This window comes from Mycteria americana, chromosome 21 (genome assembly GCF_035582795.1).
Source record: "Mycteria americana isolate JAX WOST 10 ecotype Jacksonville Zoo and Gardens chromosome 21, USCA_MyAme_1.0, whole genome shotgun sequence".
In the NCBI taxonomy this organism is placed as follows: Eukaryota; Metazoa; Chordata; class Aves; order Ciconiiformes; family Ciconiidae; genus Mycteria; species Mycteria americana.
This window is the reverse complement of record NC_134385.1, coordinates 4,561,134-4,584,909: the sequence shown is the minus strand read 5'-3', so window position 1 is coordinate 4,584,909 and position 23,776 is coordinate 4,561,134. Positions and strand designations below refer to the sequence as shown.

At 50.5% G+C, this 23,776-nt stretch overlaps 1 protein-coding gene across 4 annotated transcripts in view; it reads right to left on the bottom strand.

The window, feature by feature from the left end:
- The window catches only part of ARID1A (AT-rich interaction domain 1A), a 69,024-nt gene extending 45,780 nt beyond the window's left edge, over window positions 1-23,244 (bottom strand). For 2 of the 4 annotated variants that reach the window (XM_075522212.1, XM_075522213.1), the window contains exon 1: window positions 14,631-15,820. In XM_075522212.1, the coding sequence (XP_075378327.1) occupies window positions 14,631-15,776 (1,146 nt within the window). In that variant the 5' untranslated portion in view covers window positions 15,777-15,820. The other 2 variants (XM_075522214.1, XM_075522215.1) reach the window with 2 other exon arrangements.
- Between the last annotated feature and the right edge of the window lie 532 nt (window positions 23,245-23,776).

Genomic DNA, 23,776 nt, shown 5'->3' with positions numbered 1-23,776 from the left:
CTAAACACAATTCAGTAATTACCCCTATTAACATTTCTCAGCAAGAGGCCAGTCCACACATCTCAGAGGACTTTCCTAAGCACCACTCTTACTAATACTCTTCAAATTGATTAAAACTGACCAGAGTTTTGCTTACAGGATGTATCATTATGGAGCATTTTATTCCTGAAAGAAGTCAATCAGAAGAAGGTGATCTGGCGGGGAAGTGAAATGAGAGCCCCACCTCAAACCCTCACTGGAAATAACCCGACAGGAGTACAGCCTTCGTGCCCAAGTACAGGCAGGGTTCTGGGTTTTTTTCTAATTTTTTAAAAGCTGGAGGGCAGGAAGGTGCCAAGCCTGCCTGTGTTTTAAACAAAGTGCATTTGTTGATCTCATCTTTCCTTCCCAGCCTGACTTTAAGCCCTCCTTAACAAATTCAACAAATCCAGCTTATCGAGGCTCTGGATTTCAGTTCCTTTCTTCAGTCAGTTGTTCTCTCCGACACGCAGCCGCACTGCTTATCACACCACATTACTTAGGTATCTCTCGGGACCCTCGATACAATATTTCGACCACTATCATACCTAAAGGCGACACACAACTGGTTTTCTGCCGCCTTCAGGATCTACACAAAGGCAGATGCATACTCACATTAGCAGGACATTTTTCTGGACTTGCGAAAAGCTGTAGGACCTGAAGTAAGATTTACACTGTAAACACTGAAGTAGGCTGACCTGGGAGAGGGGGAAACTCTGCTTTATTTTTATGCAAAGTTAGCACCAGGCCGAACCTTGCCCGCAGCCGGGCTCACGCAGCACCCTCGTCCTCCCGAGACGCACAAGCAACACGGCCGCAGGTTCCTCACGGCCACCTCTCCTGTCTGCAGGCTCGGTGCACGTCCTCGGGGAAACAGCACAGGCGATCCCCTACCACCTGAAAATTAGGCGACAGCCAGAGGATTCATCTCCCCCTCCCTCCATCTCCCTTTTGCCAGCAGGACATCGATGACGTGACTAAACATCCACGTTGTTTCAAAATACCGTAATGCAATGGCGGGGAAGAGACCAGCCCAAGCCTAGGCCGAGTCTGCCCACGGCCCGGCTCACCCCCGCTCTCTGCAGCGGGCTGGACGACACGCGTTGTCCCTATCTGACAACCCAGCCCAGCCCGCATGACTTGGCTGGGCTATCGGTTCCTTCTTTATCAGACACTGAAGTGGAAGCAGGAGCTGACAGCTACCTACACGGGTATGTCAACATGGCAGGAGATTCCGACAAACGCTATTTACCAAACTAAATGCAGTCAAAATTAACAAAGGATTACGATTTTTTTTGCAACAGCTGGAGACTAGTGAAATTTTCAGACATTTCACAGGTAGTCGGAGGCAGATTACGCAGTTTGCTGTTTAGGCGGGCAGTGTGATCTCTAACACCTCCAATAATTTCAACTTCTATTTAAGCAGGAAAATATAATTTCCTTCTAGCCGAATAACTAGATAACTAGCCATCCCCTCCCTCTCAGACTTCAACTCACTTTAGAAGCACGCTATTCAGCCAACTCGCCCCAAGATTTCCAAAGTGCCACTGCTGACTCCTCCCAAAATCCAAGCAACACCAAGATGTAAAGAAAGCTGCATCTCAGCTCCATGGGAGATGATCCCAAGGAACATGTGATAGTTGTAATGAGGTGGTGTTCCTTTTAAGATGGAAAGAAACTTCCTTCCTGAGTATTAAATCAGGCTTTAAGTTTAGCCAACCTCCTACGTCTGCTCTAATGAACTGGAGGCAAGTCAACAAAAAGACGGTTAAGTGTCTCATTACAGCATTTTCGTTCCAGGCCTACTTACACACTAGAAGGAGCAAGCAAGCTCATGTTGTACCACAGAAATGGGACCGGGCCAAGAGCAAGCCATAAAAAAAAACACAAGAGGAGGAAAGGCTAGGATGGAAGAGCAAAATTATTCTAAGTGTCACCACTACTTAAGTGATCTAATTTCCATCAGTAAGAGAGCAGCTGTTCCAGATCGCTAGCAAGATGCAAAATATTTCCACTAAGCACCACTGAAAGCCTGAAAGGGTTCCAGAAGCCCCACAAATACATTCAGACAACTGTGACCTATGGCAAACTTCAGTCATCCAGCTAATTCTCCGTAACCCCCGTTTCCTTTCAAACCAGCAATAGTGATCTTGTGGACAGAAGTCTTTTGCTACTGAACACAGTGGATGTTTTCCAAAACTTTAGGCCTGAAGGAAGACCCAATGCAAGAGGCTCACTAGAGTTTACTTTCCAGAACAAAGTTAGTTTTATCAATTCACTAAAAGCCCTTTCTGCACAGAAATCTGACGGGTCCTGGTACACATTCAAGAGTTGAAGCACATTCAAGCACCTCCAGCATAGCCTCCTAGCTTTCTAAAAACAATTTCTTGCTAGCTCTTCATCTGTAAAATGCAGCATTGCAGGTTTCTACCCACTTGTGTCTGTCTGAAAGCCCCATCTGTATTTGAATATCTCATCACTTTGCAAATTTGTCTCATTTTACACCAGAATAAATGGTGGCTGAACAGACTCAACTGGACAGGCAAATTCCCATGACCTCTTACCATGCCAGGTTGGTAAGGGCATCCCTGAGAAGCATCTCAGGATCAGGTCACGGCTCTCAACCACCACAGGTCTCCATGGTCCTAACTCTCCTACCACACACAACACTAAGATGGAGGAGGACGCAGCCACGCTCATCGTAAGAGAGAGGTACAGCTGTCGGAGGCTACCTCTTCTCAGCATGCAGAGCTCCATCTTGTCCAGAGCAGCTGCCTGCTGCAGTAAGGGCTGCAAGTCAGGGCCTGTAGTTTCTCCAAGCCACGTTTCAGCATTACACGGGCTCTCCCTTCCTTCTGCAGAACAACTGAATTTATTTAAAAGCATCTATAATGCAACATAAAGGAAGATCAAAATAATTCAAGAAATCTGAGGTTTGGAATGAATCTGTGGAAGAGACAGGCAATCTCAGCTTAAGTTAGCACAAAACTCCGTGCTCCATCACCCTCGTCTCCCAGACCTTGATTCAAAACTCACAGTTCAGTGGTGGACATCACCTCTGTTTTGCGATGGGGTAAGGCGGATCAGACAGCTGTAACTGCCCAAAGGCACACCCTTATCCCAGCCAGGAGGCTGGGGTAATGATCTGCTAACTACTTCAAGGGTACCTCAGACATACCTCAGTTACAGGGTAGCAGCGGACGTTCACAGCACGTTTTGTATTGGCATTAGCCCTAGTGTCACCTCATTAGGAAGCAACTTCATACACCTTAAACCCTGTCCATCCCTCCTGATCCCGCCCGGTATTTTATATCCGACACACGAAACAAGGTAACAAGGCTTTGTTTTGCTAATAGGAACAAGAAAAGTTATCTCCCTTCTCATTACAGCAGCTGACAAGTTTAGGTGCTATTTTCGTGGATTTTATTGAGCCTTCTCTTATTTTAGCCTTAAAATTCAGCCTTCAAGACTCCACTTCAGTTCCATGGAACCAAAAATATTTAAAATTGCAGTAATGACAAGTTACCATCTGCATTTACCAAGGATGCACTCAGTAACTTTATAGCTAGCAACAACCAATCTCCAGTATTTATACCCAAATGATCTATATGCATCCAGAAAGCAGAGCTGCTGTCATGCCTGCGTTGGTAAGAGGAGAGGAGGCTGGGGGAGACGAAAAGACTACGTAGGCAAGAAACTCAGAGCTGCAGCCAAGCCAGCTCCCAGACAGCAGTGAAGACGCTCTACTCAGAGCCTTCATCAAGCCAACGCTGTTGTGGTTCAGGTTCGTTACACTTGGCAAGCCCAACACGAATCCCAGCCCCACCGTGATACAAGGTCACTGTTATTTAAAAATAATAATCATTAAAAAAAAAAAAAAAAAGCCCACCAGCCCTTGGTTATGGTGATTTTTGAGGCCTGGGTCCACTGCCCCACGCTCGCTTCTGCCCTTTGGCTTTTATTCCATCTACGCCCAGAAAAAATCCAGCTTTCTTTTCCAGCTAAATGAACAACGTGGGGAGTTGCTTAGCAAGTTGAAAGGAGTCTGTGCTGGCAGCTGGTAAGAAGATACAAAAATTCCTAACTGTGCCAATGCCATGGGGGGAGGAGGAACAGCCAACGCTGCAAAGTCTTCACTGGTTTCAGGAACAGGTATAACAAGAAACTGTAAGACAACTCATACGAGAAAAGGAAGATGAGACATGACTGTACCTTGACAGCAGTGACAACTCCAAACAGTTTATTGCCATTTACAGAGTGATCAGATGTAAAGCTAACCTTAATACATGTTCACCATCCAGTACAAGTATCGCTGTTGCCTTGACACAGTGCACTTTCAACACGCTCTGCATTCATCATTAAAGCCAGTAAATCTACACTCTGAAGCTCAGCAGCAAATTATACCACGATCTCCTGATACAATACGCCTAATGAGTTACTCGCCTGAGCGTACAGACAACAGATTTAGCACCTTGCTCCAGAGAAAGAGAAGGGAGGCAAGGGTTAAGGGCCAAAACGCAGTTGAAAGCCGAGGAGCACTCAATTGCTCTGGGATATTTCATAGAACACTAATCACTTCATCTGATTTTAATTCCTGACACCAAATCAGCATATAGCTTTTCAAAGGAAATCCTGTCCTAGATTGCAAGGTAATCAATCACAATTAACGTGGAAACAAGCTTTTGCAACGCTGTCATGCCTTGTGAACCGAATAGGAAGGCCAGAGAAGGCGCTTTAGAAATATCTTAAAGTACAGGCAGGTAGGATAATTTGGGATAGGTCTGTCGGTCTCTTCTGCACATCCAGGAGTAGATAGCCAGGCACTTTGCTTCTCCTCCAGAGCATGAGCTGAATAAGAGTGCTTTTTATGCCATTTCTATCATGAACCCTCATCCAGGATTAGCAGGCTCATCACCTGAAAGTCCCTTCCCCACTAACATGCCCTGTTCCAGGGCAGCCACATTCTGCCCACAGGCAGCTTGAAACAACATTTCCAGCTAGATGATTTTTCATAAAACCAAAGAAAACTGTTCCAGGTGTAACCCCATGCCCAGAGAGAAAGTATGATCTAGTAGTTATAGCATTAACCTTAATTTTGAGAGATACGGCTTTGAGCACCTACTCTGAAGACTTCCCATGCACCCAGTTGCAGGGTGCGGAGGCAAGGCAAGGCTTCTGAGACGTGGAGAACTGCTCATACCAGCCTCGCTGGTATATCGCAATAAACGGAAAGACTAGGAGATACTTTGATACTTAAATGCTTCCTATCACAATACTGTCCAATTATCCACACACGATTTAAAAAAACAAATATTCAAATCTGTTATATAGAGCAGCTGCGCTGAATCCTTTCCAGGAGACCCAAAGCACTACAATTACCACCAGCCCCCCACGCAACAGTAAGCAAATGAGTTTGGGTTGGGTTGTGTTGGTTTTTTTTTTTTTTTAATAAAAAAATAAACCCCTCACCCACACAGCTACCCCAGTCCGCAGGGCAGGACTCCTTAGACCACTGACACAACACGTGCAGCCACAGTACAACAAAAAGGCAGTTTCTGGGAACACGTGATCACGCTTAGTAAACTGGCCTTGAATGGGAAGCCTTTTCCTTGATTAGCAATGTCAGCTCCAAAGTCAGAGACATTTAATTTAAAAAAAAAAAAAAAAAAAAAGTTTTAACTAATTCCAGCACTTCCACCATTTCAACATATCTTCTGCACAGAGGTAAGAACTTTTCTTCAAACCATTTCACAGGGAGTATGTCTGAGGGAAGGCCACCTCTAGTCTGGCACCGGTTTAATTATTTACATACAGTTAATGAATACCAGATTCTCCTCCTAAACTTGCACAGGGTGCATAGTCCTACAGTCACTTGGACTTTAAATCCAACATCAGACTGTTATGAAGTACGAAACTCCAAACAAGCCTACAGGAAGGATCCCATACAGAGAAGTAGAGTGAGTCCGGCCAGCCCCGGGACCCTGTAAGAAGTTCAGGTGGCAAAGCAGGACAGTCCAATCCCTTCAACGCAATCCCCAGCAAGCACAGTAATCTGGAAGTGAAGGGAGACATTTTGCAATTGAACTAGCAAGTTTATCTCAAGGAAACAGGGGATGGGCAGAAAGCTACACATTTAAAGCAGGTTACCAAACACTTCTGCCTCTGTTCTCCATACCTAGAGAGACTAGGACAATCCATACCTACAGAGACTAGGACAACACCACTCAATTAAGATGATTTGAGTTGGAATATTTTTCCTAATGTCCACTGCTAAGGGTAGCAAAGCACTGAAACACACTGAGGCAGCTCCATCGCGTTCATCGCTGTCTGCCCTGTTCTCAGGTATAGCTGATCCTGCCCTGAAGCAGGACAGCAGGCTAGATGACCTTTCGAATTCAGATCCGGACCTCTGTTCAACAAGAAAAATACAGTCACCTACAAAGACAACGCAGGCAATGAACCGACAGCAAGATTTTGCAGGCAGCACAGACTACTCTGCACGTTCTCCTCACCAAAAAGATCAATTTGAGTGCCGTAAACCCAAAACAGAACGGTCATTTTCAGAGCAGGTACCCTCCCTCTTCTGTGCCTCGTGCTTCTCGGACTGTATTCACGCCGTTGAAAACTACTGCTCTGGACACTGAGAGCGTTAAGAAAGTACAAACCCGCTGTCGACAATCTGAGCCGGCTGTGTTATGCACCGGTCCGAGCGTATCCCAAATCTCAGCCCCGGCCAGGGCAGAGCAGGTCTCCCACCACGGCGTCTGGAGGTGTAGCTGCAGCTGTGGCTGTGGCCTGAGTGCAGGTTTTAAAACATTCCTCTTCTGTTATTCACAGGCAGGGTGCCAGAACAGTGCTGACATCAGAAGGGAAATGGTAATTTTCAGAGTTTCTCTTAGTCAAACCTGAATGAAATTTCACAAGTGAGTGGAGGGGGGGAAAGTACTTGTTTAACCCAGTAATTCTCCCCAGGGGAAATTCCAGAGTCCTCCGAACTTCAAGAATTTCTCTGTGAGAAGAGTCGCAGAATCTCTCAGGGTGGAAAGTCACGGCTACCTTAGGCCACGGGGTCTGACACTGGCAACCATCGAAACGCTCTCTGCTCCCAGCCACATCCAGGATGCCACCGTCACATCCCAACAAAAACGTAAAAGCGTTCTTTGGTCCCCTCTGGGTCGCCCCACGGCCAAACGCACCCACAAAACACAGGGCAAGCCCACAGCAGGAGCAAGCAGCAGGGGTCTGCTCCACGCAGAGGGGACACTGGCTGCAGCAGGGTCCCCCACGACTTCTCTAAAAACTACTCCCCATGTCTGACTTGCAGCTTCTTGGGACAGGTTAGGCATAATACGAATTATCCAGGAGGAAGAGAAGTTACTCAAGTTGAAAAAAGGGGGAAAAAAAGAAAAGAAAAAGTTAGTAGCAATTGAATTTGTCCTTGAAAGAGTTTCAATTACTATAGCTAACTTCAGAAAATAATGACATGCTGGTTATCGCATGAAATGCCAATAACTGTAATGGAGCAGTAGCTTTTTCAGAGTTATTTACACAAACTGATTTTTCACGGGAATTTCATAGGCATTAAGACACACGCACACTCTATCTCCACCCTCTCACCCTCCCATAAAGAAATTTCTTTACCATGAGTGTTTACAGAATGAACCGATCCCCTTCTTTATTTGCTCCTACCCACTTCCATCCCTTTTTTCTCCCCAAAAAATAAAAAAGAACATGATTAGAAATTAGATTCTAGCTACAGTTATCATTTTACTCTGAACATATAAAGCAAAAAAATCATTTGCTGAGAAATTCTGAAGTAGCTTTATTAAGTTTACCTATCATTATGTAGCATCCTTTACATTTCACTACAGAAAGCTCATGCCTACATTGTGTAAATACTCACTGAACTGTCACTTAAACTCAGAGATACTCAGGAAAGAACACCGGGGCAAACCTGGAAACGCTCTTCTCGATGTAGTCCAAAAAACCTCAAAAATGCTCAAGTTGCACAACTGAACTGCTGAGTTATAACACTGGGAGTGCAGGTGCACAGAAGAAGAGTAAGAAACGGGAACCCCTCCCTCATCCATATGTTAATACATATTATCATCTGATTAAGGCACTACAGGAACTGGTAAAATATGTACATGAGCTCAGTCCTGAGAGAAGCAGCTCCTCCTGTTCCGGCCCTGCTGCTTTCGTTCTACGAGCCTCCGAGGGCAGGCTCGGGTGCTGCTTCTATAGGCGCAGAACTCCATTAAAAGGGTCTTAACAATATATTCGGCTAAAACCATATACTAGGGAGGAAAGATGGTCTCGCACTTACAGCACAGGATGAGACTCAGAAGACCTATATTCCACCCTCCGCCCTGTCCCAGCCCTAGTGCCTCACCTTGGCAAGATCCCACATCAGCACCTCAGCTGCTTCCGCTGAAAAACAGTCATTGTAAGAACTTAAGACCTCACGTTCCTCCTCTACGTACCAGGGCGAAACAAAAGACTGCCCGAAACCTAGTTTCTACAGAATTTCAGCCTTAAGAATGACAAGCATACACTCAATACAGCAGGGACGACATTAAATTTATGATTGGAATTTTACTGGAATCGATTTATAAACACAGCATGGTCTTCCTGAGCCCACAGAAAGTACACACGGTCTCTCTTCAGGTGACCAACTTCTCTGCTTTTCCAGCCACTAAAACAAAAAGCAAAAAGGCAGCAACTCCTCTCATGTCATCCAGGAACAGGCGGTCAGCAGGGACCCAGACAGAACGCATATCAGTTTTGGTCCAGCGTGCCAAAGAAAACTGCTTTTTTCCTCCAATCCCACCTGTCATTCACTTCTAGCTGGAGATTTATGGCTTTGGCTAACAGACATCCAGTATAGTTTTACCACTGTACATGCATAACCTCCGGATAAATTAAAGGTTGAACTTCTTGAAAGCAGCACATGACAGAAAAACTTTTGCAGGACTTCTCCTCAAAAACATTTTTTTCCCCAGGAAAAAAAACGTTTCCTTTATTTTTTCCCCCAGAACAAAAAGGGAGCTATTATTTTGCATCCTTGCTGATGGTTTAAGGACCCTTCCAGAAGAAAATGCAAGTAACTGCAACAGCAATGCTAAATACTGACAAGCTTATCTTTTTCAGTTCCCCCCCGCCCCCCCGCAATTACACTTGCCTGCCTTCGGTTTCTGCTTTGCTACTACTGCTACTTGAGAGTTTCAAATATTCTTGGCAGGAATTGGGCAGTGGCATGCTGATGAGCTTTTCCCCAGAGCAATCCATCACGAAGGAGTTGCAATTCAAAAAAGAAATCAAACTGACTAGACAAAGAATTTCAAATACACAGAGTGAAAACTGGAAAGGGCATCTTTCTCCTCTAATATTTTAATTACCGAGATCACAGATTCAGATTCATAGGGCAAAAACTGGATTTCCAAGTTGGTGGTGTTCCTTTGAAAAGAGTAGGAAGAAAAATGGTGGAAAAGTTGCATATGAGGTAAGAGATAAAACAAACAGCTGCACTATTTAGCCTAGCTGTAGACATTAGTTTCTCTCTGAAGGAAAGCTGCTGGGTTTTTTAATATAGTCTTCATGCAAGACCCTTAACAGGGTCTCGTGTAATAATTCTGTAACGGAGTATTCACTGACCAGTGTTCTCAAATAAGGCTACAGAAAAAGCCAAAGTATTACGAACATACCAAGCTTACGAGAACAGTAAGACACAGCTATATAACAGAACATTTGATTCTCATGCTTCCCCCAACCCCAGTTTCTGGTATTATTTAAGAACAGGGAAGAGGTTCTGTCTGTTTGTTGAGCAGTCGCTTCAGGAAACAGAAGTTGTAGCAGGTAAAAGGAATTAAACTGGACAGACAGTTTTAGGAAACCAGTAAGTATTCTGGCCAAAAAAAAAAAAAAAAAAAAAAAAGGCCCAAAAGTCTAACATACAACCTTCCAGAAATCACATTTCTGTCAACCAACAACATGATTACAAGAGACACCATATGTAGAAACCCTCCCCTAGCCCAGATAATAAATAAGGATTGACAGATCATGTCCTTTATACTTCGTAGGAGGCAGGTAGGCAAGCCTTCCTACCCCATTTCACCAAGGCAAAAAAATACTACAGAACAATCCTGTGGTTTGTCCCAGGTTTCCCTGTAAACCGGTGGTGATAAGGGCAGGGAAAAAAAGCTCCAGCTGAGAGTCAGAATTGAGGTTGACTGTCCTGTATCCTACACATATCCTGCCTGGAAACATTGGTCACCTCAAAACCGAGCATCAAGGAGACAGTATTTCAGAAAACGAGGGATTTTAAGAGAATCAGGCAAGCCCTAGTTTACTTCAGACTAGCGCAGACTATTCGAAAAGGTAAACCAGCAAAACCTTCAGTGTCCACACCAGAATTAACTACATCTTACCAACAAAATTAAACTAGCACAATTTTCCTACTTTTTCTAAAACGGACAAGGCCTAAAATCACTCATTTGGAGGCGAACCCTACCCCGGAAAAAGAAGATGTACCGCTCTCCTTTTCGTTGGAAAGATCTAGCGCGTACGACACCTCGCGAGCAATTCAAGGGCTCGTAACGTTACAACGCTAAGCAAGGAAAAACCCTGCGACACAAGCCAACAGGAGCCAGGTCTCAATTTCCGATTCCAAGATTATCGCAGCTCATTGGCAGCACAGAGCCATTTGGTGCCAATTTAGTTTAAAAAACATATTTTCAACAACATTTTTCATGCCTCACTTGCTACTAAAGTTGAGATCTAAGTCAACAAAAAATAGCTATTGTATGGCAACAGGCCCAAAAGCGTTTTTTTATTAACGTACGATTTTTAAACTGCCTTCACTGAACTTACGGTAGAGGCCTAGAGATGTTCATGCACCTATGGGGAGGTTATCCAACACGTCGACGTTTAATGCAATCCAAAGACATCTCCCATTACGGGAGACGTCATTTATTGTAGCGAAAGCGTGTACCACGAGAAATGCCCATCTATTAAAGGGAGGGAAGTTCTTTCTCTAAAGCTGGGAAAGCCAGCATATTATTAAGAACTGCTACACACTCTGAGGGGAAGGGGGGTGGAAACAAATACACGATAGCGCTGGAAAAATTGAAAACTAAGATCCCTGGCTTGGTTTCTTACAAGTCATTCCCACAGAAAAACCGCAGATTTCTCATCCCACACACTGTAAAACAACCATTCTGATCTCTTGATCCTACTCCACATTTCCCAGCTATAAAGGTCATCAAGAAACAAAAAAATGCGAAGTCCTCTATCGCAGTCCCGACAAACGGGGAGCACGCCTGCCGTCACAGGGGCTCCTGCTCAGCACCACCTTCCTGGGACCCGCCAGCGAGCAAAGGTGTCCGTGAGGGCCACAGACTGGAGCCTACCTCTGTGCAAGTGACCACACTCTCACTTTATTACAGGAAATATTCCGCCAAAACAACTTTCACACCAGAAACTACTTTGCCTTTCTTGACGAGCAATGTGATGAAACTATGGCATCATCCGTAAATCCCAAAAAGCGTCAAGAATTAAAGGCACTTCTCTTTTCTGCATAGTCCTGCTTCCTGTCCCCAAAACCTCAGGTTTACTGTCCCAAGGATTCCCGACCAGAGGAACCCCACGCTCTGCCCACATCGTCTTCTCCAAGCCTGCACCAAGAGATGCTTCTCTTTCTAGTGTTTGGTCAGATGAATTACATTCTCCTCTCGCTCTCCCAGAATTTCTCAGAAGTTAGGTGGTAAGTACCCACTCTGTTCATCACTGTACAAGACAAAGAAAAGACACAAAGCTTTAAGTTCTCCCAGTCTAGGGAATTTAAGAGAGTACACAGCGAAAGGAGGCTGTAATTTAGGACTGGAGTATTATTATTAATCAACCATTTCTTGCGGGCAGCACGGATGACATGTGGAAGCTTTTTTCATCGTGCTAGGTAAGTCTGTTCTTTTCTTTTTCCAGCAGAAAAAAAAAGGAATTGTGAGCTTGAGTCCAATAATCCTTGACACAAAAAGGTGGTGGCGCGGGGGGTGTTGGTTTACTCTTTGTATACACTATTTGTACTACCTGAAGTTCAACTAATTCTCAGCACAACTATTCATTAATAATTCCAGTTGATGGGACTAGTTACTCAGATATTATTAATACACTATGTATCAGCAGCTCATGGAATCAAGTTAAATTCATCTTCCAAGACGAAATAAGCTTCTTTTACAAATTCATATCAGAATGCCAACAGAAGTACACTTTTGTCAGATATGTGCTGTAGTAAAATACCTGCTTGAAAAGTTCAATCTGACACTATATTTTAGCACGCATTTTATCTAAATTGAAATTTTTCAGGATACAAAGAGTACCTTCAAGTAAACACCCTCGCGTCGTTAACAGTTGCCCAAACGCGTTGCAGGTATACACGGACATATGCCTGCGGAGCTGAAATCTTCCCTGAGGATAATCGAATACTTGCTACCAGTTACCATCGGACAGTTTGATGACCGCAGCAGAGAGAAGATCCACTCTCTTAGAGAGCCCTCTTTCAGTCTGACAGAAAAGACAATTAAGTAATTCAAGACGCTGAAGGAGACATTGCCTTCTGTAATCAAGGAACAAAAATTAAGCAGTTTTCACATCGACACAAGAGAAGTACTGAGCAAGAAGGGAAACTCTGGAGGCTGCATGTCACACTGCGCGGTATCAAATGTCTCCGACCCAGGGCCTGAAGTTAGAGCAAAGTACACAGAATGAAAAGGGAAGTCTGTCAGTCCTGCACGAGGCCACGACAGGCCTTGGAGATGCACGTCTAAACACAGAAAGTAACCTGGTTTTAATCAAGGTTTCCAGAGATTAGATACCAGCACCTCTTCTCCCTGTATCTAAAATGTCTGATGCGTACGCTGTACTGCGTTCTCCTCTGCATCCGTATTTCCAGCAAACAGGCAATTCTATACATACAACAAGAAATTTAATTCTCAGGCTCGTTTTTCCTATTTGTACTCCTCGGAAAAGCAAAGAGTTGTGACACTGTTGAGCCTGACCACAAGCAGCACCTGAATGCCTGTAGTACGTCCCTTTATTTAGGGGGTAAGGAGACACATCAGTGCTCACTCAAAGTCAGTCAAAACGTGCCCCAAGACCTACAGCTAGAGGCTCAGGCCTGTCCTGTGGTAAAGCTCTACTGAAGACAAACTGATAATTCACCGTTTTCGGTGCTTCAGCCACCAGTTCGGGTTCGATTGTTTTGTTGTTCGGGGTTTTTTCCTTCTTAAGGCTGTAACGTACCCCAGAAACCCCCACGTTCTCCATCTAATAAAGAATCCAAACAGCCCCAGTTTTGAAAAGGGCCAAAATTAGCCAGGAACAAACGCATCCTCAGATCCATCAAAGAAATCATTTATACCAAAGGGAAAGTCACATAACCAAAATAAACAGCAAGCCCATTGTGCAGAGCAGCCCTGCCACTGTTCCGACAACACAGACTCTATTCCAGGCTGCATAAAACATCACAAGCAAAATAAACCCAAGGTACAAACAAAATGCCATCGCCTCCTCTTTTGTTTCAGGCACAATGCAACAAGGGCAGGCTGTCTGGGGCTCCGCTCCCGCCGATGCGGGGCTGCCACCCAACCGCCTCAAGGTCACGGCCGGTTCCGGCGAGGGGGGGACGAGGAGGCAGCGAGCGAAGCGGCAGGGCTGCCGTGGGTCCGGGGCTGGCAGAAAAGCCGAGTGTAAAAGTTTATGAGCTCATCAGGATTGTTGTACCATTACATCAGAGGCAATTATAAATGGCCAAGAGCAGGAGATGGGGAGCCAATCAGATCACAGATAGGATGTCAACCTAAGACCAACTGTCTCCTGGCTTTGACAGAAGGATTTTACCTCCATAATTCAAATCCCAAACCAAAGCGATCTGCACTTACTGCTCCCATCGCCGAGCTGTTTACCGGCGCTCCCGGCCGCAGGCCCCGGCCCCACGGCCCGCCCGGCCGCCCGACGGGGAAGATGGCCCCGACCGGCCGGGGCCGAGCCGCGGCCGGCCGGGCGGACCTCGCCGGTCCCCGCCGAGGGGTGCGGGCCCCCCGGGGCGGGGGCCGGCGGGGCCGCCGAGGGGAGCCGGGCGGCGGGGCCGGGGCGGCGGCGCGGATGGCGGCGGCGCTGCCGGGGCCACGCGTTGGCCCGGGCGGGCCCGCCCGCAGCCCTGGCCCCCCGCGCCCGGCCTCGCCTGCCCCTCGCCGCCCTCCGCCGGGGGCGGCCGACCCGCTCCCTCGCCGGAGCCCCCGGAGCGGGCCGGGGCCGCGGGGAGGACGGCGGCCGCTCGCCGGGAGCCTCGCACAAAGGCTGGGGAGGGAGGAAGGGAAGGCGGCGAGGCAGCCATTTTAGAGCGAGCGAGCAGGCACAGACAATGGCAGCTCCCCGGCAGCGCCGGCCCGGCGGGGGGAACCCGCGGGAGAGGCGCCGTCCCCCCACCCCCGGCCCCTCGCCCCCCGCCGCCGCCCCCGGCCCGGCCCGGTCCCGGCCCGGTCCGCTCCCGTCCCCCCCCTCCGTCCCCCCCCCCGGCGCGCCGCCCGCCCGCCCGCCCCACGCGGCCCCGCCGTTACCTGCTGGCTCCTGCCGAGGGACTGTCCTCCGCCGCCGCCGCCGCTGCTCCCGGGGCTCATGGGCGCGTGGTGGCTCCTCGGCGGGGCCCCGCCGGCCGCCGCGGCCCAGCCCTGGCTGTTGCCCCCGCCGTACTGCGAGACCATCTCCGCTGCGGCCGGGCCCTTGGCGGCGGCTCCCCCGTCCTGCGGCCCGCCGCTATAGTCGCCCCCGGGGTACCCCTGGTAGCCGCGGGCGGAGCTGGGGGAGGTGAGGAGCTGGTTGAGGGTGGGGGTGGCCGTGGGCTGCGGGGTGGCGCCCCCTCCTCCTGCGCCGCCGGCGGCCGAGGGCCCCATGACCCCGAAGCGCTGCTGCTGGAAGGCGGCGGCGGACTTGGCGCCGGCGGCCGCCGGAGCGGAGCTCTGCGCGCTGCCCCGGGGGGAGCTCAGGGCGTAGGCCTGGGGGGGAGGCGGGTAGGAGCCGGCGCTGCGCCCGGCCCCGGCCGCATAGTAGGAGTTGTACTGGTGGTTGGGGAAGCCGTGCTCGGCGCCGCCGTGCGAGTTCTGGGGAGGGGGCGGCCCCGCGGGGGCTCCCGCCGGCCCCGGGTAGGACTGCTCCAGGCCCCCGCTCTGCAGCGCTGCCATGCCAGGGCTTTGTTGTCCGCCATGTTGGTGGAAGGCAGCGGCGGCGGCCGCAGCGGCGGCGGCGGCGGCAGCAGCCTGGGCGCCCCGGCCGTAGGGCTGCCCGAAGCCGTAGGCTGGCGGGGGCAAGGCGGCCGGGTGGGAAGGGGGAGGCTGCTGCGGCGGCTGCTGCTGCTGCGGCGCCCCCACCCCGTCGCTGCTGCCGCCGCCACCGGGCGGCTCCGGGAGGTTATTGTTCAGGGTGGCGGCGGCAGCGGCGGGCCTGGGGCCCGGGTTCCCGTTCGAGCTCTTCAGGTCGGACTCGGCCCCTGCGCCCCCTCCGTTGCTCTCGGCCCCGTCCTGCAGCTCCTTCCCCGTGGGGCCCTCGCTCTCCGCCTGCTTCTCGCCGCCGCCGCCGCGCTCCGCCGCCGCCTCACCCCCCGCCTCCTCCGGGGGACAATCCCGCTGCTGCGCCTCCGCTTTCTTCAGCTCGGATGGAGCCGGGGCGCCCAGGCTGCTGGCGGCGGCGGGGGCGACCTGAGCAGCCATGATCCCCCCCCTCCCCACCCAGCCACCCCCCCCCGGACCGGTCCCCCCGAGCTGCTCCCTGCCTGGCCGGCCGGCGTGAGGCCTCGCTGCTCTGCTGCTCCCCGCTCAGGCGGCGGCGGGCTCTTCAGGGCAGCGGGGGCTCATTCCCCCCCGGCCTGGTTGGCGAGGCGGGGAGGGCTCCGCTGGGCTGGGCTTCCCGGGGCCTGGCCCCGCTGTACCTCCTCGGTTGCAGCCGGCGGAGAAAGGGGAGGAGGAGGGAGTGGGGGGGAAGGAGGAGGAGGGGGGGACCCGGGACGGGGCTCCCGGTGCGGGAGAGGCGGGAGGGAGGGAGGGGGGACACGGCGGGCGGGCGGGCGCCGTCCCCGGAGCCGGGCCGAGCGGCGGCGGGGCCGGGCTGGGCGAGCCGCGCGGCAGCTCCCGACTCTGGTCCGCCGAGTGGGGCTCACTCCGACACGAGGCTCAGCACTGCCATTTTACCCAGCGCCGCGGCCGCCTGCCAAACCCGGAGCGGAGCGGAGCGCGGCCCGGACGGGAGCCTCCCCCCCGTCACAAAGGAGGAGCGGGCCGGCCCCGGCCGCTGGCGGCTCGGCGCGGCGGAGGCTGCCGCACGCAAAACCCGCAGCGGATCCGCGGAGCCGAGCCCGGCCGCCGAGCCGGGCCGGGCCGGGCCGGGCCGGGCCGGGCCGGGAGGGGAGGGGGGCAGCGGCCCGGGGCTGGGAACGCGGGCGAACCGCGGGGGAGCTGGCGGCGCGGGGGCAGGGGGGCAGCGGCCCGGCCCCGCTCAGGGGGCGGCCTCCCTTACCTTGCCGGGGCACTTCCCGGGGCAGCGAGGCGACGTCCTCCAGCGGGAGTCGGCCGGGAGAGCGGCGAGGGCGCAGGGCCGCCTTGCCGGGTGCCGGCTCTGGGGTTTCGGCAGGGAGATGGCCCGTGGGTTAACGAAGTGCCTCTTCTTTGTCCCTAGAAATTCCATTTAGAATTAGCCTTTGCAAACTCTTAGCGGTTGTCATTTCCTCTCCGCTGGTTGTGTCCCTCTGGAAAAGGCGTTGGCGGCACGCCAGAACTATAACTGCACACACGGACATCCAAGAAAGTCCGGTTCCCGCTCCTGCCAAAGCGACGGCAGTGGGCACTGAACCAGGAACTCCCTCGGGGCGGCTGGATGGGGAGAACCAAAACCACCTGAACGTGTCTAGACACAACACGTTGAGCAATGGGACAGGATGCTCTGGCAATCGCAAAGGCTAAGGCGCTACTGAAGCTCCCCAACTGTCAAGAGGTGAACTGAGAATTAGGCCATGCTCTTCTGCAACCCTTTCAGACCCAGATTCCCACCTCCTCCATCCCCGCGGCCTTTCCCAGGGCAGGAAGAGGGAGGAGAGAAACGTTACCTGGAACTCCGTCCCAGACACGGCCTGTCCTATGCCAGCAGGTTCTGTAGTTGCGTATTTTACTTCAAATGGTACAGGTCTGCAGCAGAGCGTGGAAGATACAAAAGCATGAGTTATTTGGCTTACAAAACCCAAGCTCTCAGAAATTAGGACACAGTTGCCTAGTAAAAATGGCGGTCATAGTAGGGTTTAGATCTGGGTCCCAGGTACTGAATCTGGGTAGGCGTCTCCTCTGGAATATGGAACTGTTTGGAAAAGTTAAGTTTAAGTAAATATAACTTTAAGGAGAGATAAAACATCAGAAAACAATGGGCGGAGACTCAAAAGACGCTTCTGAGACTGCCATTTTAGAACATCACCTCAAAACAAAAAATGGGGCAGAAGTAACCCTGATTACCAGCTGTACAGTGAAAAAAGCACAGGGCTCAGCCTGAGTCTAACAATCAACGGGACACAGCACAAGGAATCCCATTTTAACGACGCTGATGACAGGGGGGAAGCCTGAGTCCAGAGCGAGAGGCAAGGCAAGGCGTAGAAGGACTGAATCACTGCCGGCGCTGTATGCCTGTTATGGATGAATTGAAGATTTCGGTGTCTACTGCTGTCAACTCAACCCTCACACTCATTATAAAACTTATAATATAAAATATTTATCATCTAGAATGCAGGTGGCGGAACAAAGGGGTTTATTCCACAGCTGGAAAGTGGGAGGGGAGGCGGGAGAGGGCAATAAATAGCAAAATTTTAAATGTATTCTAGAGCAATAAACTGCCCTGCAGGCTCCCGAACAAAGCCAGCTTTGCCATTTTACAGTCTTTACAGTTGACTGTGCAACGCGGAGCAGATTCCATCTCAGCAAATTGGTCAGTCGGTCTTTCTCCACAGCTGTAAATAAACTACTAGAAAGAAAAGGGTAATAAATGATGCCATCGGTATTGTGACAGTACTCAAAGGCCTTCATGAAGGCTGGAGCCCCAGTACGGTGCTAGAATCTCACACGGGGGGCCCTGTGGCTTTACTGATATCTGTGTGGACCACAGAGCAGCAAAACTGCCAAGATACTCTTCTTCAGAAGAGTTTGAAAACTGTGGAACATGCTAGAACAAAAGTTGATCTACGTGCTCTCTTCAGAGGAGCCTCTGTGGGTTCTAGAAAGACAAGCAGAGGGATAAACTCCTTCAACACATCAGGCAAGACTCTCACAAGTGAGGCCCTGTGGCTTTACTAATGTCTATGGTGGGCTATAGTGCACCACAGCACCAAAATACTCTTCTTCAGATGTTTAATTTCCCCTAAACTTTAAAAAAAAAAAACAAACTGGAGAGAATTTCTGCCATTTAATCCCAGAACTGTCTCGACCAACCATCTCCGCAGCTCCAAAGCTACAGTCTACTTGAGGAGGCAAAGCCCCGCCATCCAACCGAGCACCACCAGAAGTTTAACGACTAGAGTTCAGGAGCTCAGGTTGCCGCTCAGGTGCGTCCAGATAAAGACTCCATGCTCACAACCTCTCTACGCGTGTCAGTCCTTTGGGATCTTCTTCAAAGAGCGCTATGGCAGACTATGAAACCTGGTGTTGATTGTAATGTGAAAAGCAGACTGGATTCCCCAGCCACCCACACAATAAGGAGACACTCACTTTACCAAATGTTTGTGAAAGCTGAAGCAGATTTTGGAATATGCCTCATCAATGAGGCCCTGGCACTTTACTAAATACAAAGGCATTCGATGAAATTCCAACTATGGGGTTTGGGAAACAGATGACAGCACAGTTCTTAAAATTTCCACCTCATAGCTGAAAATCCTCCCGCCGGTCATGTCATCCCGTGTGGTAACTACCATCATTCCAGCTCCGCAGAACCGGACGAGACTTTTCATTGCAACGCATCAACACGCTTTTTCTCAGCCTGAGTGATCCCTGCTAAGTAGCATGCAGCAGTCCTCTCTTCCCCCATCTCCCTAAGTGCTGAGCATGCTTTCCTCCACAGCAGGCTCAGCCCCTGGCTGCTCAGATAGGCTGGGGAACCAGCTCGGCTCTCACATGGCACTGCGGGCCACCACCACTAGGCTGGCTCCTGAGTGGAAGTCTCCTTCATGAAGGTGGCCATGCCATTTAACCCAACACTGAGGCAGTTTAGGAAACCTGGTCTAGATTAGAGTACTAGAAACAGGAGTAATGTCTCTCCCCCCCCCCGGAAAAAAAAAAAAAAGCTCTGCCAACTGTGTGATGGCAAATATGGACTGAATCGTTGACATGGAAACCGGACTAAAGTCAGCCGCGCTCCCTCACGCTCCACACACACAAGTTATCATTATCCCCAGCCTTTCAACTTGCTACAAACATGGACTGGATTATTACTTCAGGAATTGGGTAGAGTTTCTATAATAAAGTATTAACTAGCGCAACTAAGCTAGAATGAAAGGAGCTGAGAAGCAATTAATATAGTTGGGTGAAGAAGGATGCTCTTCCATTTTACTGAAAGGCACAGTGTGCTGAGATATGCAGACTGGACCCAAGAACAAGAGACCCATCTATTATAATTCATGGAGCATGCTGCAAAATATGGAATGGAGTAAGGAAAGGTTATCTACTGTACCTCAGCTTATCTGAGAGTAGTTTTGCTACAGAAAATTACATTCCCTGTAAATATGTTGATAGTTGCCCAGCCCATGCCTTCCAGTATTTCAGCCACTGTCACATCTAGGTTAAGTGCTCTCGTTGCAGCTTCGTAACCACTAAGATTGACAGCATTTGAATTATTTGTTGGCTGCGAGTGGCTAAAGTGCTGGGCATTGCGCGGGACAATGCTTATTTATCCTTTTACAAAGATGTCAAGATACTGTAGGACCCCCCCCTCTCCGGCGCTGGCACATGGCAGAGGGCAAGGCAGCGAGAGCTCTGCGCTGCCAGCCCAAGCGGAGTTTCAAGCAGAAGGTAACTCTGTCAGTGTGCTGAACGCAGCAGCACAGCTCAAGGGCAGGAGTGGATTGGACACGGGGTTTTGGTGCTTCCCCCCGAGTGGGCACCAAAGGTGACACGGGGAAGGGACCGAGCCCCTGCCTCAGCCGCGCTGCCAGAGCCTGGTGGTCACATCTGACAGGGAGCTGCGAAACTTTGGATGCCTATTGAGAGGAAAGGGGACTCGGCCTGCCTCAAGGAAATGCATTATTTTAGCTAGGAGGAGGAAAAGGCGAAGCGGAGTTTGCGGAGAGGAAGGGACGGCAGCGGCGGGTCGGGGCAGCCCCGGGGCTGGGGACACGCGAGTTTCGCTGCCCCACGGCCGCTGCCCCCTTCGCTCCGCCATCTCCCACCTAAGCGTGGTAAAAGTGGGACGGGAGCAAATTTTGGGGCATATGTGTGCGGATTGGGGGCTAATCGAGGAGAGCAGCTCTCACCCCTCAATGAAAATAAGGCCGGAGCTGGAATTTAATAATGAGACTTGAGAGATGCTGGGAAAGGGGACAACTGGGGGAGGAAAACCGGAATAAAGAGCAGGGAAGGAGCAAACCGCATTATTTTACACACGCGGGTGTGCGCACCGGGCTCCGCAGCCGCCCCGGACACCAGCTCCGGTGGTGAACGCTCGGAGGAGGAAGAGTAAATCTACTTAAAAAAAAAAAAAGGGGGGGAAAAAAATCAAACAAAACGCGGACTGGAGTTTCTAAAAAGCCCTGCACTGGATCAGGAGCCAACCGTCTAATTTCCTACTGAATCCCACCAGATTTGGGACCTGTCGGGTGGGCTGGCAGAGCAACGGCGTTACACTGCGAACCCCACTCGGAAGAGTTAAAAAAAAGGCTTTTAAAGCTGCCAAAAGAGAAAGACCTCAACTCTGGGCCTGGATTTTCCCAGTGAAGCAAAACTATTATTCTGTTTCAAGTACTTGGGAACTGGCAATGCCGAGCAGGGCGGTGAGACCAGCAGCGGGTTCGCCTGCATGGAGAAAGCTGCTGGCTCCCAGCGAGCTGCCTCCCTGCGCTTCTCCCCCCCTCAGCTGCTCTTTTCAGTGGAGTGCACAAAAAATAGTCACTCCCGTGAAATTCTGCCCTCCTAAAGTGTATTTTTAGTGAAGTTTGAGTTCAGGCGTCACGACTGGGGAGGGGGGGGGGTTGCTGCGGGAGAGGCAGGCGCCGAGAAAGAAGGTTTTTTCACCCTTTTCATAAAGCTCTTGCACTGCCATTTTACCGAGGCAGGGAGGGAGCGAGCGAGGGAGGGAGAGCAGAGCGACAGACAGCGCTTGCAAGGAAGTTTCTCACGGCAACTGCGGGCTGGATCTGGAACGGAGCCTTTTGTTCCCGGCAAGTTCAGCAGGAGGGAGAGAGTTGGAGTCTGCCGAAGAAAAACCAGCGGAGAAATAAAATGGAGGGAAGTAGGAAGAGAGAGGGGGGGGAGAGAGAGAGAGAGAGCGTGCTGAGCTGAGATTAACTGCAAAAGCAGCGAGCTGGGGTGTTCTCTGCGGCACAGCATTTATTTAGAAAGTTGGTGTGGTAGCCTCAGGCAGAAATCCCTCGTTAAGTGCATGGGAATGAGCGAGAGACCCAAGGCCAGGCACTGCTGTGCAGGAAGTGGAATTTTCCGAGGGGTTCACATCCTTCGGTGCTCTTTTTGCCAAGATTTTATCTCCTTGCTCGAAGAAGGGTGCCTCCTAGAGACATCAGGAAAAAGGCCTTAAAGATGAGGCGTGCTCTAGGTCTGTTTAAACTCAATAATTAAAGGTAGGGGACACCTTCCCTCGGAAATTACAGGGAGGTCTGAAGACCAGATGCAACTTTGGGTACTCCCTTCCCTCCCCGCCGTTTCTCCCCAGCCAGTGTTGAAACACCGTGCATTATGACCATGATCTCTGAATGGGGTGAAGACGACTAAAAAAAAAGCCCCTCCCCCGTTTTAATGCTTATACACATATCCGATATATCCTATATTCACATAAACAATTGGTTTTGCTTCCTGGTACACACTGCTAATTCTTCAGTCCAAAAGCACCCATGCTCTTTGCATGTATACAGACTCAGAACGCCAAACACTATAAACTTGTCTGAATTAACCCTCAGATCGCTGACAACCATCGATGACTTCAACAGTCAGCCGCAAAAGGTGGAGGAGAACTTTAATCCCCTCATTATCTGTACACTCGGTGGTGGATTCAGAAAGCAAGAGCCTTGCTGATGACAAGAGCTAGCTTTTCGCACAAGTTTGGTTTCTGGTGTCCTGAAAATACCGCTTAAATGAAAAATGTTCATCTCCTTCTGCATTCTCAGCAGAGGCAGGAGAGAAGAAGAGCCTTCGCCCTGCGTGGCTGTGACAGCAGCTCGACCAGATACCACGTGGGAAATCCGAGTTCAGGGTTTAAATGTGCTTTTCCACTCGCGCCATGAGGGACTGAGAGCCTTGGGGGGGATAAATAAATAAATAAAATAAAATAAATAAATAAAATTTAAAAAAAAAAAAAAAAACCAGAACCACCTTTTTGTGCTGCTCAGAAGCGACCTCTGTGGCTGCTCGGGGAGTGAAGTTCAACAGCCCCGAGCCGAGAGCGCAGGGCAGATGCGGCACGGGGTCGGGGAAAGCCCAAAGCCTAAAGAAAGGGAAGGGGGGAGAGCCCGCGGGGCAGCGCGGTGGGCCGGGCGGCGGTACCCTGCGCTCGCCGTGCGGGGTGCCAGCCCCGCGGTCGGAACTCGCTCTGAAGCGCTGGTTTAACCTGCGGCTGAACGCAACGACACTCCGCGGGGTGCTGTGGGCATCCAGCCCCAGGTTTCCAAAGGTGCCCGGCACGCTGGGCTCTGAAAATATCCCCGGGGGGACATGCCAGGAGGCTGGAGCCCCCGGGGAGCGGCTCCCGGGCCGGCCCGGGGTGCTGCGCCGACCTGCTCGGCGGCTTCGGTCTGCCCGGGTCCGGTGCGGGATGGGGAAACGCGCGGCGTGGCTCGGGTGGAGGGAGGGTCAGCAGCCACGGCTGGGTCGCCACAACTGCATCTTCGTGACTTTCTGCGGGAGTATTTAATAAAATCGCCTGGTCGTCGGGGACCTCCACGAGGCCTGTAAAAGCCTGATAGGGAAATGTCATAAGGCATCACACGGGAATTTCAGTTCCTCGCATGTTTTTCTGGTGGCATTAACTTTTACATATTGGTGAGTAATGAACAGGGTGGCTGTCGAAAAAAGATTTAAAGACACCCCCCCCCCCCCCCTTCTCTCCTTTGCTAAAATGGTGCAAATCCGGTTTCCCCCTGCCATGACACCCACCAGGAGAGCGGTGAGGGGAAAAGTACAAGCACCATGGTTTGGCCATGTATGCGGGAAAACATATCAAAACCTACATATAAATGAACATGTCAGTTAAAATAAATATTATTTTTCTATGGTTATTTTTGCTTGTTCTCCCCCCCCCCCCCAACTTTGTTTTACCAAAGCAGGGAAACACATACAGAAACCTTGCCTGCAGTAGATGCTTTTTTTTTTTTTTTTAAACGGAGCCCAGATGCTGGTCAGGATTAAGGTTACACCAAACACATTCTACATTGCCATTTTCCAAACAGAATGAAGCAGATGGAAAAGATGGAAGAGGATAAAGCAGGAACGGAGCACGACTGAAAACTGCAAGCCCTGCACTA